This window comes from Zingiber officinale, chromosome 2A (assembly GCF_018446385.1).
Source record: "Zingiber officinale cultivar Zhangliang chromosome 2A, Zo_v1.1, whole genome shotgun sequence".
Taxonomy (NCBI): Eukaryota; Viridiplantae; Streptophyta; class Magnoliopsida; order Zingiberales; family Zingiberaceae; genus Zingiber; species Zingiber officinale.
The window spans coordinates 94,469,356-94,487,233 of NC_055988.1; the positions used below are offsets into that span (position 1 = coordinate 94,469,356).

Below are 17,878 nucleotides of genomic sequence, written 5' to 3' on the forward strand. Positions count from 1 at the left end.
ATTTTAGTCGTGAGCTACTGTTTATAATTTATAAGGAATTGATAACATGATCTTCTTTGTGTGACACCACACACCATGTTATCTACAATATAAATTAATTGAACAACTACACTTAGTATATAAATGTAGACATTTGACCAATGTGATTCTTTATTTCAAAATAAATGTTTACAAAAATCTAGGCTTTTAGTATACACTCTAACATGTTGGAGGTCTCTTGACCAGATTGTGGAAGAAATCGTTATCGGTGAGTCCCTTAGAAAAGGGGCTCACTAAAATCTTTGTAGTGCCTGTGAGGACATCCATAGCCACCTGATTGAATCTCTTAATGTATGCTCGAAGTGTCTCTTTGGGCCCTTCTTTGAGTAAAAAGAGGCTCCAAGGGGTTTTGGGGTAACGTCGGTTGCTGGAGAAGTGGTGGAGAAATACTTTACGGAAGTCCTTAAAATGACGAATGGAGTTGTTTGGCAACCATTTAAACCATCGCTGAGCTGCTCCGCTAAAAGTGGTGAGGAACATTCGACATTTCACACTGTCCATAAATTGTTAAAGAAGGGCAGCATTCTCAAATTTTAGGAGATAATCCTTCGTGTCAGTTATTCCCAAATATTCTCATTGTTCAGACTCTGATAGTGTTTTGACAATAGATCCTCCAATACCCGCTACGAGAACGAGATGACAATATTTTGATTCATAATGCATGCTTTTAATGATCTTCTCATAGGTTAAACTCATATTTACATCATATTTTATAAATTACATTTAATCTTAGACTTAATTACAAATTGTCTTATAATCATGATATTTGATGCTAATATTTTGATATATTCTTTGTAGGCATCAAAAGGGTCATGGATTTGATTAGATCAGACCAAATTTGGGCTCAAATCTGGGGTTAATCAAAGAAAGTCAATCCAGAACCAAGTTGGACCGTTCATCAAGAATAAGAGAGATCTGAATTATCCATTGAAGACCTGATCCATCCAAGTCAAAGGGAAGTAGATCACAACCATTGATCAAGATCCGAAGCTTTTGATCCAGATCTGAATTTATCCAACCATTAGATGAGATATGAAGCATTTTTAGCTGTTGATTGAGATCTGATGAGATTTAAAAGGCGTGCGAAGCTACAGTGATACGGGAGCTCGGTCGTTTTTTCTCTTCTCATGATTTTGGCACTGTTCATCTTCGTCCCCGATGCTCTCGCCCCCATTCCAGATCCGAGAGCTCGTCACCCTCACTGACGGTGATCTCTGAGCTACCGGCGTTCATCATCTAAGGTCAGAGAACGACAGAGGGAGGTACCCCCAGTCCGCGATTTGGATTCTATTCATTGTCGCATTCCAGATCGAGGGAGGTTCCCAATTTGCGATCTTCGCCATTCAATGGAGCATGAAGGGAATTTTATTGAAGTTTCCGATGCCATTCTGATCTTCAGTCCGCAGCAAAACTAGATCGATTTAATCAATTGATCTGGTTAAGTAATTCCAGAATTCAACCTCTATTCTTGGGTGATGTGATTACCAGCTGATAGTGAGCTTGAAGGGAGGTATCCAGGAGCCATGATCATCGTTTGATAATAGCTGGAAGCTTGGCCATTTTTAGTTAGATGCTTGGAGGGAGGTTCCTTGGAGCATATCTATTTCACGGCAGAGTGAGTGATTGAATCTAGGATTTCAGATGTTGAACGTTTACTTTACTTTTGATTTCAAAATCACTTGCTCAGATCTGATGATCTGATAGCTTAGTTTGCAATCTATTTTTTGTTTTGAATTTGTCATTCCATTTACTACAAGTTTGTTTAGTTTTGGTTATTTAGTTAGTAAGTCCTTGCTCTATTTAATTGATTTGTTGTGACTATGATTATGCTTGAAAATTGAAGGTTTACTTGAGTTGTTAATTGTTAGCCTCAATTATATGTGGTTGATCATGATTGTAATTGGATAATTTGTTAGTTGATGAACTTGATTCAATGATGCACTAATTCAAAGTGACAAGAAAACCCAAAAAAAATAGATTTGAATCTAGAATTCGCACACACTTATTAGTTATCCTTGGAAAAAAATATGACTTGAGACTCCTTACTACAACTCTTATCTTTAGTTTTAATGGGTTCCAATCTTTATTAATTTTGAAGTGCCTGTTGGATCGTAGACATTTGATAGAGGGGGGGGGGGCGGTGAATATCGAATGTAAAAATTCGTTCGAGTATAGGCGCAGCGAAAATAGAAAAACAATGCTAACACAAACCAATTTTACTTGGTTCGGAGCCTGTGTCGACTCCTACTCCAAGGCCCGCGGTCGTTGATCGCTTTCGGTGGGCAATCACTAGCAATTCAAATTTTATTACAAACTAAGTACAGAAAAAGCTAATGAAAAATGACAGCAATACCGACAACGGAATGAATCGAAAAGAGAAACGTGTGTTGTCGGAGCTTCGTTAGCGTCGTAAGAGCGCAGAGCAGTAGAGCAAGCAGTAGAAGATCTCTTTTTTCAGTTTTTTTTGAAACTCCCCTCTGACCCTCCTTTTATAGGATGTTCGGGGCGCCTGGATCCCTTCCGGGCGCCCTGGTGTGACATAGCCCGCCCAACCAATGAGCTCCACGTGTCGACGCACGCCAGGGATAGAAATTGCCTTCCGGGCGCCCGGACCACTTTTTCTTCAAAAGCTCCTTTATCTGCAAGAAAGAGTTAATCCGAGGCAAACAATATGTATCTCCTGCAAAATAAGATGTTAGCACAGTTTATACTTTAATCAAAGAAGATTATGACTTAGATTCCGTCTTTCCGAGACCGGAATCTAGTCACGATCTCGACTTAGATATCCGAAATGGATCTAAGCCGAATCGACGCCTAACGTTCCCTTCCCGGGAACGCGTCCTCACAGTCACTCCCTTCCAATGACTTACCTTTACTCACCTGCCAGACGTTCGGTCAGCCCTTCGACCCATCTGAACTTCTCGCCAGCTATCCGGTCAGCCCGTCGACTTAGTTGGACTTCTCGCCAAGCGTCCAGTCAGCCCGTCGACCTGCTTGGACTTCTCGCCAGCTATCTGGTCAGCCCATCGACCTAACTGGACTTCTCGCCAAGCGTCCGGTCAGCCCGTCGACCTGCTTGGACTTCGTGTCAGACATCCGGTCAGTCCGTCGACCTGTCTAGACTTCGTCTGCACACTCGGTCAGAGTGTTAGATCACGACAAACCTAACTTAACCCGATTTTTCATTCATCAAAACCTGAGTTAGACCGTTAGTGCTAACCGTACCAACAGTGCCTAGTGGCATGTAAAATGGCCAACATCATTGCTGTAGTTATTTTATGCTCTAGCGTTGATGAGCAACTCCAAATCTTCCTATGTTAAAATGGCAGTAGTTAATTTTCCAACCTCTTCCATCTCGAAGCTTCAAATTCAAGCAAAAGTTTCCACAGATGGCACTAAATTTAATTATGTCTGAAGGTTAGGAAGATGGCGTGTTGGCTCTGGTGGATACTTGGTTGACCGACAGAAAACTTCTTTAGCTTAAAATAGAATCTTCCTCCAATCCTGCACACAGTCAGACGATCCGACAAAGCGTTAGTGACCAATGACCAGGGAAGGGATCCCTGGGAAGGCCCTCCAACACTCAAGTCAATACACTTTTCGGCAAGAGGGTGAGAATCATAATGGATATATGTCAGAGTAAGGTGTAGATGATGTGAATTGTGTACCTCACCAACGGAGAGAATCCCCCTTTATATACCACCTCTTACAACCTCCGTGATCGTGAGGTGGTCCCCTGCGTCAGAGTTTATTATGTGATGGCAAGAGTATAGTATGAGTGATCGGTAATGATAGTCTGAGGAATCTTTTTTTACCCACAGATGTACCTCTTTTGTCGCTTATGCATTAGGCCTTTGATAAGGTTGTTCATATATACTATTGTAATAGATGAATTAGTGAGGAATCCTCAAGGAATATTCCTCAACAACTTTGACAGCATGTTAGAATATTGTCTGCTGCTTGTTTACTAAATATATCTCGGTCGGTCCTTAAGCTGGTCATTTAATTAAAATGTCTTTCATTGAATATATTTCTAGCTAATCTTGTATTTGGCCAGGCATTTATAGTAAGCCCTATAAAATGAAACACCATTAACCTGTATTGGTATCGATCTGCTCTGTCATGTGCTAAGTATTGGAAAGACCTGTTCAGATACTAATATGATGCTCATAGTATGCAAAAGATCTATTCAAGAAACCATATGATAAGTTATGCATGTTAAAGTCTTTATTTTAGAGACAATATAACATCAATTAACTTAGACCTGATCAACCATTTCCTGGTTGAACGTATATGTACAGTTTCCTATGGATAAGTATCTTTAAGCCCATCCGATCTTTGCCCGGCTGGGCGTACACATAAAGTCTTCTGTTCGACCAACCTTTATCCGCCTGATCTAGTATAAAGAAGTTTATAATGCTAAGTATCTTTAAGTCCGCCTAGTCTTTACCTGGCCGAACGTACACATAGAGCTTTCTGTTCGACCGACCCTTATCCAGCCGATTGTGTATTAATGTCTTTGTGAGGCTAAATGTCTTTAAGCTCGGCCGGACTTTTCCCGGCCTAGCGTACATAGAGAGCCCTATGTTCAATCGACCTTTATCTAGTCAATTGTATATTAGGATCTTGGTGTGGCTAAGTATCTTTAAGCCCGGCTAGACTTTGCCTGGTTAGGCGTACACAAAGAGCCCTATGTTTGATCGACCTTTATCTGGCCAATCGTATATTAAGATCTTTGTGAGGCTAAGTGTTTATGAGCTCGACCGATCTTTGCCCGGTAGGGCGTATACATAGAGCCCTATGTTCGATCAGCCTTTATCATATATTAAGATTTTTGTGAGGCTAAATGCTTCTGAGCTAGGTCGGCCTTTGTCCGACCGGGCATATACAGAGAGTCCTATGTTCGACCGACCTTTATCTAGTCGATCGTGTATATTAAGATTTTTATAAGACTCAAGTGCATAGAGTTCGAACGACCTTTTAGCTGGTCGGCCTCCTTTGAACCCGACCAACTATTTACCGCCCGAGCACATTATTTCTTTAATTTCAGAGTAAAACCCTACCATCCTTATACTCGATTGGGTGTGTACCCGTCCAACCTTATATGAGCGCCTTGCTTTAGAGCCGCGTAGGCAAGACCCGAGAATTTTGAGGTTGGGTGATTAACAGGACCAAGTGTGGAATGCCCCTCTATCCTGACTTTGACTGCCACATCACCTTGACCTTGACTACGATGTCATCTTCTGGATTCGCTCGTTATAGCCTGTATCACCGACTGATAGACCAAACGACCTCAGATTGACATGAGATAAACTTTTATATATCCGGCTAGTTCTCCTAATTATATTCATACCCTCAAATATCAATTTGACCCAATATATTCAGAGTATTGATTTTTTTCAAATACGAATATGTTTGAAAAATCTAATTCATGTTCAAAAAATCATTGCTCTCGATATATTGAATCAAATTGATGTATGAGGGCGAAAATAATTAGGAGAATTAGACGAATACATAGGAACTAATTTTATGTCAATCCGAGGATGTTTGTCAAGCTGTTTTGTCCAAAATCGACTGATGGACTAAACCTCCTCGAATTGTCATGACACTAATTTATATGTATTCATTTAGTTCTTTTGATTATATCAATGTCCTTAAATGTCAATTAAACACAATATATTGAGAGCAGTGATTTTTTGAATACGAATATGTTCAAAAAAATCTAATTTATATTAAAAAATTACTACTCTTAATATATTGAGTTAGATTGAAGTTTAAGGGCATGAATTTAATCAGGAGAACTAGCCGAATATATAGGAGCTAGTTTCATGTCAATCCGAGTTCGTTTGATTCATCAACCGATTTATTCATACCCTCAAATCTCAATTTCACTTAATATATTAAGAGCAATGATTATTTTTAACACGAATTAGATTTTTTAAATACATTCATATTAAAAAATTCATTGTTCTTACTATATTGGATCAAATTGGCATTTAAGAATATAAAAATAATTAAAAGAACTAGACGAACACATAAATTAATTTCATGTCAATCTAAAATTATTTCATCCATCAATCAATTTTATTTAAAATTGATTTTGATATCAAAATAAATAATTTAGTCCTAATTTTTATCATTAGTGGATTGATTGCTCAAACTTTTACGTTAAAAATCAGTCCATTGAATTTTAAATAGAAATTAATTTGACTGGTTTTATTTATTAGAGAATAAAATCGTGAAGTGACAACTTAATTTGGTCATTTTTAAATTATCCTCGTGATTTTATAATTTCGAGATTTTATCTATTCTGTTTGGTAAAAAAGCGGATACTAAAAAGTTCTTTTTTATAAAACAATTATTAAACCTTTTATTTGAAAGGGTATACTTGCCCTTTGAGATTAACCCTTGTTCTCAAACTTCCCATTTCCCTGTTTCTTCCGCGTCCATCCGCTTGTTCGCACTCTCGTCGCCGGCGGCGGCGGCAATCACGGTCGGCGCTCCACCACGCTCTCTCGTTCCTATCCACGACCTAACCGCTTTATCATCTTGCTTTCGGAGGCCAGCTAGGTCCGGACTTACGCATCCTATTGCTAGGACGACGGAAGGAGCCGCCCACAAGCTAGGGCACTCGTCTCTTCTATTGGAATATTCCGATCGACACGACCAGTTATTAAGATCAACGACGAACTCAACTTAGTTGTTCGGCTTGCGGTTATTCATTCTTTCAAATTTGATTCGCAGTGCCTAATTCTTCAGCATCAAGCGTCGCCATTTTGAGATTAGATGTAAGGAATGAAGATGATTTTTTGCTCCAACGATCGTTGACATTTACTCCGGTCTATGAACACGGTGAGCAAATCTCTCTTCCGATCTCTCGAAATTTTTACTAGAGATGCAGGGCAATCTACAAGATCCACCATTACCCTCTCCATCCTTGAATCTTCACTTCAAAAATGCCGAAAACCAAAGGAATTCCTACAGATCCACGCCCAAATGGTCACCACTGGCTTCACAAAGGACACTTTTGCCGCCAGCCGCCTCCTTTCCTTTGCTGTTGCCTCTCCATTCTTCAATCTCGACTACTCCTACCAGCTCCTGATGCAAATCGACACCCCCAATGCATTTACTTGGAACACCCTCATGCGGGGATACATCCAGCGGCACTACCCACAGTTTTGCCTGCCTTTGTATAGTTTGATGCTCGGAAGGAATATGGTGCCAGACAATTACACCCATCCAATACTCATCGGTGCTGCCGGTATTAGGTCTTCAGAACTTGAAGGGATGCAGATCCATTCCCATGTCGTAAAATTTGGTTTTGAGACTGATGTCTATGCCTTGAACACTCTGATAAACATGTATTCTGTATGCGGGAATTTGGACGATGCGCAACTTCTGTTCGATAGAAGTCCTGTTCTGGATTCAGTTTCTTGGAATTCAATTCTTGCAGCACATGTTCAGGCTGGGAATGTCGCGGAAGCAGTACGAATATATGAACAGATGCCAGAGCATAACATCATTGCTTCAAACTCCATGATTGCCTTGTTTGGTAGGAGTAATTGTGTTAGTGATGCCCGCAAGCTCTTTGATGGAATGGATGTTAGGGATGTTGTTTCATGGACCGCTATGATTTCTTGTTATGAGCAGAATGAATTGTTCACCGAGGCATTGGAGATGTTCTGTAGAATGAAGAGAGAGGCAGTTCCATTGGATGAGGTTGTTATGGTAAGTTCTATTTCTGCTTGCAACAAATTAGAGGCGATAAAAATGGGGGAGGCCATTCATGCGATCGTTATTGAGGAAGGGTTTGAATCGTATGTTAATCCACAAAATGCATTGATTCACTTGTACTCAAATCATGGTGATATAGTTGCAGCTCGGAGATTGTTCGATTGTTGTAGTTTACTAGACCAAATATCTTGGAATTCTATGATACTTGGCTACTCAAAATGTGGGCTTTTGTGCGAAGCGAGAATGTTATTTAATGCTGCACCTGTGAAGGATGTAGTTACATGGGGTACTATGATCGCAGGTTGTGCTCAGCACGATCGGTTCATGGAGGCACTAGAGTTGTTTGGTCAGATGCTGAATGGACCTATTATGCCGAACGAGAGTGCCTTGGTGAGTGTTATTTCAGCTTGTGCACACCTTTCTGCTCTAGAACAAGGCAAATGGGTTCATGCATACATCAAGAAGAATGGCTTTCACATAAACATTTTCCTCGGGACAACTTTGATCGATATGTACATGAAATGCGGTTCCATAGGGACCGCACTCGAGGTCTTTGATGCATTGAAAGATAGGGGCATTACGACATGGAACGCGATGATATCAGGATTGGCAATGAATGGGCTCATTAAGGAGTCACTTGAGAAATTTGCAGACATGGAGAAGTGCAGAGTGATACCGAATGAAATTACTTTTGTGGGAGTTCTCAGTGCCTGTCGACATGCTGGTCTAGTGGAAGAGGGCCGTAAACATTTCTGCTCTATGCAGAAGACGTACGGGATTTTACCAAATGTTAAACACTATTGTTGTATGGTCGATCTTTTTGGCCGTGCAGGTCTGCTTAAAGAGGCCGAAGAACTTGTGGAAAGCATGCCCATGACCCCTGATGTAGCTACTTGGGGTGCACTTCTAGGCGCTTGCAAGAAGCACAGTGCCATTGAAGTAGGAGAACGGATTGGGAAAAAACTCATTGAGCTTGAACCCCAGCACGACGGGTTCCACGTGTTGTTGGCGAACATATATGCGTCGAAAGGGAGATGGGACGATGTCATGAAGCTTAGATGTACGATGAAAGAACGAGGGGTCACGAAGATACCCGGCTGCAGCATGATAGAATCCAATGGTGTGGTTCACGAATTCTTAGCAGGTGACAGAAACCATCCTCAGATTGTAAAAATTGACAAAATGCTGGACGAGATGGCATCGAGATTGAAAATCGAGGGTTATCAGCCCAACACCGCTGATGTTACTTACGACATAGAAGAAGAAGAAAAGGAAACTTCAGTTTATCGGCATAGCGAGAAGCTTGCCATTGCCTTTGGTCTCATCGACACACTTCCACCAATGCCAATTCGAATAACGAAGAACCTGCGGATATGCAGCGATTGCCATGCTGCAGCGAAGATCATCTCTCGAGCTTTTCAGCGTGAAATCATTGTGAGAGACCGACAACGATTTCACCACTTTCGACAAGGCTCATGTTCATGTACAGACTTTTGGTAATTAATTTAGACCGAACTTGTCTGCGAGACAGAGGTAAGATTAGTTAGTTATTTATAAGATTTTTCATCTGTAAGACATCGAGAATACAACTGTAAAAGTGAGAATGAAGATAACTGAATTCTACTTTTGGCAAACCGCGGCAAACTTACTGAATCTAGACAATCACAAAATAGCAAATAGTTTCACAATGATAGACGAAAATAGTTTAATGTGTTCAACTTCTGCTGCTGTTCATTACCCATATTGCTATTTACATACTAATAGCACAATATTACTAAAATCACGTAGAGATACGTGACCTGCTTTGTTCAGGGCAAGTTGACTAGTAGAATTCGCGGTCAGGCAGGACCAATGGAGCAACTAAAGTCCAGATATATAGAGCAGCTGTGGCCCACTCGGTGCAGATCCGAACCCACACTGACGTCCAACCTATGTCGATCAGCTCTGAGCTGTCGGAAGTTGAGCTGGACCATCCAGTGAGAAGCATGGCTGAGTACATACTTGCCAGGGCAAAGATAAGGTGGAAGAATGTGTACGAGTAGCTAACTGGCCGCGCTTCAGTGTCTTTCTTCTCTTGTTTTCCTGTTTCTGCATCAGCATCACTTCCTCCGAGCAGTGGAATTCTCGAACCTAAAACATAGTATAGAGATCCCAAATAGATAAGACACACGACAACGATGGCAATGTGTTACGATGATGTGTTGCGTGTAGGAATATTGGTTTAAAGGTTGGTCATCTCACAAGCAAATATCCTAAATCATATTAAGGATCGTTGGCGATGTAGTACATGGACATGGCTATTAATAGCAACATACCTGATTTGGGAGAGGATGGAGGTGACAGAAATGTAGTAGATGATCCAGCCCTAACTGCCGAGTAGACAACAGAGAGAACTGTGGTGAGCATTCCCAGTACAAGTGTACCGGTCGAAACTTGTTTGACATGGTTATGGAGACCGTTGCACGCATAATTCCTCGGCTCACTTGAGAGGCCAGTGAAGCATACATATGCACAATAAACTGAGATTACAGCCGCAGGCAACAAGCTCCCATTCACCTAAGAATGTGGAGTTATGTTCAAATCAAAAATAATATCATGGAATTCTAAAATATACATGAGAGAATGAAGAGATTCCTTAAACCCATGGTTCCCTAGATTTAAACTGATTAGGTTGTTTACCATGCAACATACCTGAGGATGAAGAGCAACAATGGCGAAGATGAAACCAAGTATCATTGTCATGACGATAAAGAAAATATTGAGGCCACAATCATGACCAGAGGGATTGAACCAGACGAAAAGCAATCCTGAGAGTGCATAAGCAGCAAGGTAGCATACTGCTGTTACAGACAGTAAAGCCACGTACCTGGAGAGTCGATTTAGAACGACGAGAAATCAACACGATGTTGGATTTTTAATTCCGAAAATGTGATAGTAGATGCTACAAACTTACCATCTCTGCTCATCTTTTTCAACCCAGGAGTCATTCCATGAGTGTGTGAAATCAAGAAGTATAACCACTTGAACCAGAAGGAAAAATCCAGAACCAAATTTGGATAATGTTTCTGTAGAAGAAATATTTTTTTAAAAAAAAAACATCAAAGGAATGAAAAGGAAGTTAATGCCTGAACCAAATTTACTTCCAAAACAAAACATCAAATTATCAAAGAATAAATTAGTAATTGTAACTGGCTAATAGAACTGGTAACATAAATTGTTGATGGCATCATGTTACAACTCACAATATCATAAACAATGCATGGTCATCAAGTAGGTACCAGTTATGTAAATCCAGGGGAATGTTTTAGATTAACATAAACTTCACAATAATTTATTAACTCAGGAAAATTTTAATTTGATTTTTCAATTCCAAGATTTAACTTTTATGTTGTGTTTGCATGGAACATAATAGAATAGTAGGATTTTAAAATTTCGCTTAAATGAACAAAAATGAAATTTACACATATCATAAAACAAAAATAAAATGAGTGGTCAACAAAGGAAAGAAGAATCTTTCAATACCTTGCTAATCCAAAATTTCGTAGAAAAACTCAATTTTTTCTTTCTGCTAGTGACAGGAATTTTTTAAGGGGGGGAAAAGTTTTAGCAAACAAATCAGCTTACCGTAGATTGTAATCACTATGTTTGGAAGAAAAAACATAAGAACAATGAGCACTATCCACACAATTATTTTTGCTATCCATCCACCATGGTGCCATGAATCCCGTCTATCATTCTGGTCCTTGACGCCAATCATCAAGAGAGCAAATACTGTGAAAAACAAGAAATTTCCAAGACTGACACGAAGGACAGCATTGGTTTGAAACCATTCTTTTGATGGAGCATCGGTGAAAGTATTTATCCCTGGACAAAAAGAAACAGTTAAAGGCATCTAATTTTGTTGTATCTTATCCAAAAACAAATTATTGGGCATGGTCTACTAAGATAAACTAGGCAACTAAAAAAATACAGAAGATAGAAATGTTCTTAAATGATAAGAATCATATCAATAACTAGTAGGGAAAAATAAATTTGAAAACAATTAACTCAGCTCTCCAGACATACAACTCAGCTGGCAGACTAATGAAAAAGTAGTTATCCAATTTATCTATCTTGCTCTTCTTCATCTTTCTTACAGTAGCATTTGAGATAAAATGGCTGCAACATTCCTGCAGATTTAAATTGCCTATTGCTAGGAACTTTATTTCTAGCAAAACATAGCAGCTAGAAAGACAAGCTCTGTCAGATCTCAATAATTCAATCTTAGGGATAAGATTTGCATTATAGATAGTAATACTTCATCAGCAAATGGTGTTCCTGGATTTATATATGACATCTTCAGCTTATAGCCTCTTAATATTCCAGCCTTATAAATTTACTAGAAAAGGACTAAGGAAATCATAAAGACTCACATACCTGAAACAAAGTAACAGTGCAGTAACTCATCAGGCAAAAAAACAAACAACAAAGAAATACACAGAATAACCATTACCCATTACCATTCATTTGCTCTTGATCTACTGCTACAATGAACAAGCTTGTAGTTTTCTCTAGATACTTTCAAATCAATTGGTTTAACCGAATAACTAAAGAAAATAAATAGACCTTTAACTTCATTCACATCAGGCGATCTTCTCACTGAATTAGGTATATTGGCTTTGAGGCAAAAGTTCACACTGCTCCAAACATAACTAAATAAACACTAGAAAGTGTAAACTTCGTTTTGTGATTAAATAAAAAGGATAAGTACAATCTATTGACAGCACTGAGAATCTGAATCTTCCACAATTCTGGACATATCTCAGCACAGTACTACTGAATTATCCTTATAACCTTCTTGGAGGAAGGTTAAAAAAAACACTACAACATAACTAATATTTCAACAGCTACCACTGGCAGTGTCTCTGATCTCTATTCATAATGTTTGATTTTTGAGAATCATCCCTTCATGCTCTTAGAGTCATTCACCGGGCGTATGGTAACGAAGGTAAAGGTAAATATCATCCCCGAAAGTGAAATAACATCAAGTCAATATGCCCACAAGCCAAACCAATCCCATATGGAGTAACACCACTATTGCTCTACAAACCGCGGATTCACTCCTCGCAAAAGATTGAAAAATAATGTTGCATGAATGAACAATCCTATCAGATTCGAATCTAAGAAAAAAAATGATCAAAACGGACAAGAGCGAACTAGCCAGTTTTATCGTCCGAGCAATCACAAAAAATAACGATCAAAATGAATTTTTGGTCGAATAAAGGAAAAGGTAAGAGCTTTATTTTTTTTTTTGGAGACGTACATGGAATCTTCTCGAGAAGAGGGGCCGCAACCTCGCGGAGGATCCAGGAGAGGATGAGGGAGAGGGCGAAGAGGCCGCAATAGGCGAGGCGGGCGGAGCGGCGGGATATGCTGCCGGCGACGGAGGTGCAGAGGCCGCAGGTGCAGCTGGCGCAGCAAGAGGTAACACAAGACGCACACCACATGTTCGCGATCGATCGATCGATCAAACCTCTCTCTCTCTCTCTCTCTCTCTCTCTCTGCTCCCTCTGTCTGTCTGTTGGCCGGGGTTGGAGGGCGATCCTTAGGAATCACGGCCTCATCTACTGGTCAAAGCATATGCCATTCGCGATTTCCTTTTTTTTTTTTTTTTTTTTTTAACTATTTTGAGATCATTACAATTTACCCCAAACTCTTACTGTTTTTTAAAATGCCCATATGTGTTTATTATTAGCAATTAAACCCCTATACTTTATGTGTATTACTGTAATATTCATCATTTTACTCAATATTTTACCTTCCACAATTTTCATATAAAAAACATAAAAGAAATTTGATAATAGTTATAAAATATAGAGGGTAAAATAATTATATTAAAATTATAGAGGCACTTTGAAAAAAAAGAATTACTATAATATCCATATATTGTTATTACTCTGCTAATATATTAAAACTAAAATAAAATTATTTCATATTGGTTAACACGAATCGAGCCAAAACCCAATGTGTCGCGCCAAACACAGTCGACAGCTCAACTGGATGGATCTCATTTGAGTCTTCTTTTTTATAAGTAGTTTGTATTACATTTTATATATATTTTCATAATTAATTTTTCATCTGAATGGTCTAGCTAGAGCTCAGCCGGGCCCAGACTAGAATAACCTCAGACTAACCGGACCAATCCAAGCTCTAGTCATACTTAAGCGCGATCGTGATCCATAAACCCGCTTAGTTGATAAGTTTACATAAAACACAATAGTTAACTCAAAGATCATTAAGCAAAACAAGCAACTTAAAAAGAGTTGAATTTACTTCATAATCATAATTATCTTTTAAACAGAAGTTTATGTTGCTCAAAGGAATGAAACCACACCAACACAGTGAGAAAAAGATGAAGCTTCACCTCTTAGTCTCAAATGGAATTAGACTAATAAAGTCCCAGTCATCACAGTCACAGCTTCTCCCCGAATGCATATTCTACGCGCCTCAGCAATCAATTCAAGGTCGAGTCTCCCACTTCTTGGCGAAGCCTACGCCGACAAGAAGAAAAAAGAATTAGTGAATAAAATGTTGTGGACATAATTTTTGGTTTAAAGAATGAGGAATGGTACCATGTAAGCAACAAGGTTGTTCTTCCCCAGCTTTTTACTCCAGTATGGTGCTAAAGCACAGTGCACACTTCCACAAACATGATCCTGTGATAGATCTTGTACATGTAAAAAGAACGATAGAGGTAGAGATTTTTCCTAAAATATCATGGATTCATTCAAATGAAACTCGAGACTACAATTGGTCGACTTTCTGTTTCAAGGCTCAGTTTCCTACGATTGGTCGGCTTCAGTTTTCAATTAAAGTATCGAGTATCTTCAACTCTCTCAAACTTTATACAAGAAAGATAACAAATACATGTATTGATGTACCTGTGGCTTTGTAAAGAGAAACAAGCTCAATTAGTCATATGTTATTGATATGCAGTTGGCTGATCTCTATAGTGGTAGTAAGCTTATAGAATATACCTCATAGACTCCAAACTTTGGGCAGAAGTAGTGAGTAAAGAAGTCGAATTCAGAACCAGCAGGAGCAGGTGCTGTTACGGCAAGGGAACCACGAGCACACTTTTGAATCTCTTCAAAGTTTGGTTGCAAATTGAGAATTTCCTTTGTTGAAGAAAGCTCGACCTGAGAAGAGTTCATTGCTAACATTCTTTCCCAAGTTATTTTTCAAATTGCAATAAGGTAAAGAGGCAGTTAAACTTCGAAGCACACTTTGCAAGTTCTTAGAATGAATGCTAGTTATTTAGACTTTTTAAAGAGAGAAGAAAAGATGACTACAATGAGGTCTTCATCAGCTCCAAATTTCAGAACATTGATGACAGAAGCACCATTCAGAGTATCTGGAATCAATGGTTTCTCAGAAGTATCACACTCTGCTACTGGAAATAATGGAAAATCCAACTCGATGAAGAACTTATCAGATTTGGCTAATGAAATATTTGTTGTATCTGAATTATTCAATGAAATAGCTTTTCTAGCTTTCAGTAATCCAGATTTTGTTGAAAAATAAATTACTCCACCATTCACTAGATCAAGTGACCAGAGAAAATGTGCAGCTGCTAGAGTTGCATGACCACAAATGTTTACCTGCAAAATAGAAGACTAAGTTAATGTTGTGAATAAGTTCATCAAGGAAGGCAATTGTCTTTCCCAGTGATTAACTAGCATCAAACTCAAAATATGCCTAAAATTTTCAAACTTGTAAACGATTTGATGATAGAACACTTTTAAACTTACACTATAGTTGAAAGAGTAAACAACCCATCAGTGGAAGTGGATCTAAACAATAGCCTAAGACAGCTCCATTAGAAAGGAGGCACATCAGTGGCAGGTTGATCTAAAGAATTTCCTTTTAGAACCAAACAGTGTTTCATTGTTATTTTCTCTTATTCATAACAAGTAACAATTTTTTGTTTGAATCATAAGATATTATCAATTGATTAAACAACCGATGCGGTTCGATTATCAATCACCAGTGCCCTTAGAACCTGTTAAAGGAAAAGTTATTAACATTCTGTTTTCATCAGTTCTTGCCTGATTGCCTTCCGATTGTTTTCATATTTTCTAGGAAAATATTTTACATTAACAATTGTCATATATGATTTTTTTTTTCTTATTTATATTATCATTATGTTATGAGATATGACCATATAATTATTATTATCCAAAACAATATTTTCCACGCAAAATTGATCAAGTCATCTAAACTTTAAGTTCATCTATTCGATCCTTGTCTAACAAATCCTTGTTTGAGGGGTGCTCATTGGCACGGCCTCCTCTCCCTCTGCACCAATCATTCTTTTCCTCACCTCAGATCATTCCTTCCTCTTAGTCCCTTCTTTTCTTACCAATCTTGAGCAGCACCAAGATCCCTTGATGTTGCTGGATCCTTCCAATGGCTTTCAATCGTTCCTTGATTGCCTAATTTATGCATTATTCCCACTCCTACAACATCCAATCTCCATGACTTCAGCATCTCCCCATCCTATACTAAAAGCCTCTACCGTAGGTTTGTAAATCCAGTGAATCAATGGTATCATGAGACTCCTTCAATTTTCACAGTAAATCTCAAAACTGTTCTTCACCCGCAGCATGCATTAAACTATCATGCACTTTCCTTGCACTGTCAACCATCAATAAATCTCCCTAACCATTACGCTTCCACTGGTCGGCCTCAGAGAGGACTAAATTTGGCATCCACTATGTCAATCCAAACCTGGCAAAGACCACCATTATAGCTACTTAAATAATTATAGCGAATAATTATCATTATACCAATACAACACACAAGAAGAACATGGTGATTTAAACAAAGAGCTTATTTTTTCAAAATTATAAAGTGAGTCATTAACCCCACAAATTAACTGAAAAACTCATACCAATAATACAAGGGTTATTGACACTATCAATTGCTTGAGAAAATTTAGTAAAATGCGCATTGTCACAACCCTCTTAAATACGAGAATAAACATGTTAACTCATCAGACCTAACCACTGAGTCCAGAATGTTGAAGCTCAAATTAACAGTAAGTCACTTATCCAAGTTTATAAGGCTTCTTTATTAGCTCATAATCCACCATGTGAGACTAGAATATAATGTCAAATTTCACCCCTTGGCATTCAATCAAAACGAAAGTCCCAACTCATAGGCCGGAATTAACCTTAATTGATGCAGGTGATGTGACACCGCTACACCATCCCGTCTAAGATTAAGTCAGATCCACTACGATCCACAATCATCAGATCCAAAACACATTCTATGCCATCTGCTGATCTTTGCTTGGAACAAGGGTGTTCCAATCCTCGGGTTCTGACCAGCAAACAGAGAAAGTAACTTAAAAAAAAAAAGGAAAAAGACTAACCTCCAAGACGGAAGTGAACCATCGGATATTGAATCGGGGGCCGGCAACGCCATTGGTCGGGCCATCGGATCCCACATCGACGGCGCGAGAGAGGAAAGCGGTGACCGGGGCGTTGAACTCTTTGGCGACCGACTGCATCCAGTCGTCTCCCGCCGCCGCGTCCTCAGGAGCGTCCAGCAGACACACGGCCGCCGGGTTGCCCTTGAACGGCCTGCCGGTGAACGCGTCGATCTGAGCACAATACAGATCGATGACTAACAACTCATTAAAATGGGGTTAGGGAAGACAGAAGAGGAGAGGAGCTCACCACGGCGTACCTCACGGCTCTCTTCTCCATGGAACCAACAAGGAGATGGGAGACGAAGCTTCAAGTCGAAGGAGATGAAAAACAGTGGCGTTTTGATTTTTTCTAGTTGACACCCGTTATCCGGCTGATTAATCCCGGTGATCTTTGGATATTTTAAATTTTTAAATGGGCATGGCATCAAGAACTTTTCCTTTGAATTATTCTCTCACGGAGGCAGCATCGACAACTTATTCTCTAATCACGGTCTACATTTGAGAGTGTTATTTTGAAAAATATACGCTTTACTTTGTTTTACATAAAATTTATTTAATTTAACTGACATTAATTGAACCGTATTGAAATTTTATTTTAATTAATAACATAAGGAACTGAACCAACAAAAA

The 17,878-nt window shown here is 39.1% G+C and overlaps 3 protein-coding genes across 7 annotated transcripts; 1 reads left to right on the top strand and 2 right to left on the bottom strand.

Annotated features, from left to right (window-relative positions):
• The first annotated feature begins 6,435 nt into the window (after positions 1-6,435).
• LOC122041586 (pentatricopeptide repeat-containing protein At3g62890-like) lies at positions 6,436-9,337 on the top strand. The gene is made up of 2 exons (XM_042601320.1): positions 6,436-6,708; positions 6,784-9,337. Exon 2 carries the CDS (start codon positions 6,883-6,885, stop codon positions 9,271-9,273), a length of 2,391 nt encoding a protein of 796 aa, XP_042457254.1. The 5' UTR covers positions 6,436-6,708; positions 6,784-6,882; the 3' UTR covers positions 9,274-9,337.
• Positions 9,338-9,363: 26 nt separating this feature from the next.
• Positions 9,364-13,414, bottom strand: LOC122041587 (serine incorporator 3-like). Its single transcript, XM_042601321.1, has 6 exons — positions 13,076-13,414; positions 11,398-11,637; positions 10,727-10,838; positions 10,465-10,639; positions 10,089-10,329; positions 9,364-9,903 (listed from the first exon to the last, which is right to left on the bottom strand). Exons 1-6 carry the CDS (start codon positions 13,257-13,259, stop codon positions 9,596-9,598), a joined length of 1,260 nt encoding a protein of 419 aa, XP_042457255.1. The 5' UTR covers positions 13,260-13,414; the 3' UTR covers positions 9,364-9,595.
• A 651-nt stretch (positions 13,415-14,065) lies between these two features.
• Positions 14,066-17,691, bottom strand: LOC122041588 (uncharacterized isomerase BH0283-like). 5 transcript variants are annotated; one of them, XM_042601322.1, is made up of 6 exons: positions 17,506-17,691; positions 17,189-17,419; positions 15,105-15,413; positions 14,790-14,951; positions 14,385-14,468; positions 14,066-14,303 (listed from the first exon to the last, which is right to left on the bottom strand). In XM_042601322.1, the coding sequence occupies exons 1-6, from the start codon at positions 17,671-17,673 to the stop codon at positions 14,196-14,198; spliced, it is 1,062 nt and encodes a 353-aa protein (XP_042457256.1). In that variant the 5' UTR covers positions 17,674-17,691; the 3' UTR covers positions 14,066-14,195. The 5 variants fall into 5 exon arrangements, 3 of the variants coding, with proteins under 3 accessions (XP_042457256.1, XP_042457258.1, XP_042457259.1); XM_042601324.1 differs by having other exon boundaries at positions 17,496-17,660; XR_006129012.1 differs by having other exon boundaries at positions 14,238-14,303; positions 14,385-14,699.
• Positions 17,692-17,878: the final 187 nt, after the last annotated feature.

What these genes read in the sequence shown, in the direction of transcription:
- LOC122041586 (XM_042601320.1), top strand. Translation starts at nt 6,883, where the DNA reads ATGAACACGGTGAGCAAATCTCTCTTCCGATCTCTCGAAATTTTTACT.
- LOC122041588 (XM_042601322.1), bottom strand. Translation starts at nt 17,673, where the DNA reads ATGCCATGCCCATTTAAAAATTTAAAATATCCAAAGATCACCGGGATT. An exon ending in GGTTCACTTCCGTCTTGGAG is followed by an intron (nt 15,414 to 17,188) that starts GTTAGTCTTTTT and finishes TCTATTTTGCAG; the next exon opens with GTAAACATTTGTGGTCATGC. An exon ending in GAGCTGATGAAGACCTCATT is followed by an intron (nt 14,952 to 15,104) that starts GTAGTCATCTTT and finishes AACTCTTCTCAG; the next exon opens with GTCGAGCTTTCTTCAACAAA.
- LOC122041587 (XM_042601321.1), bottom strand. Translation starts at nt 13,259, where the DNA reads ATGTGGTGTGCGTCTTGTGTTACCTCTTGCTGCGCCAGCTGCACCTGC. An exon ending in TCTTCTCGAGAAGATTCCAT is followed by an intron (nt 11,638 to 13,075) that starts GTACGTCTCCAA and finishes CTTTTTGTCCAG; the next exon opens with GGATAAATACTTTCACCGAT. An exon ending in TCCATCCTCTCCCAAATCAG is followed by an intron (nt 9,904 to 10,088) that starts GTATGTTGCTAT and finishes ACTATGTTTTAG; the next exon opens with GTTCGAGAATTCCACTGCTC.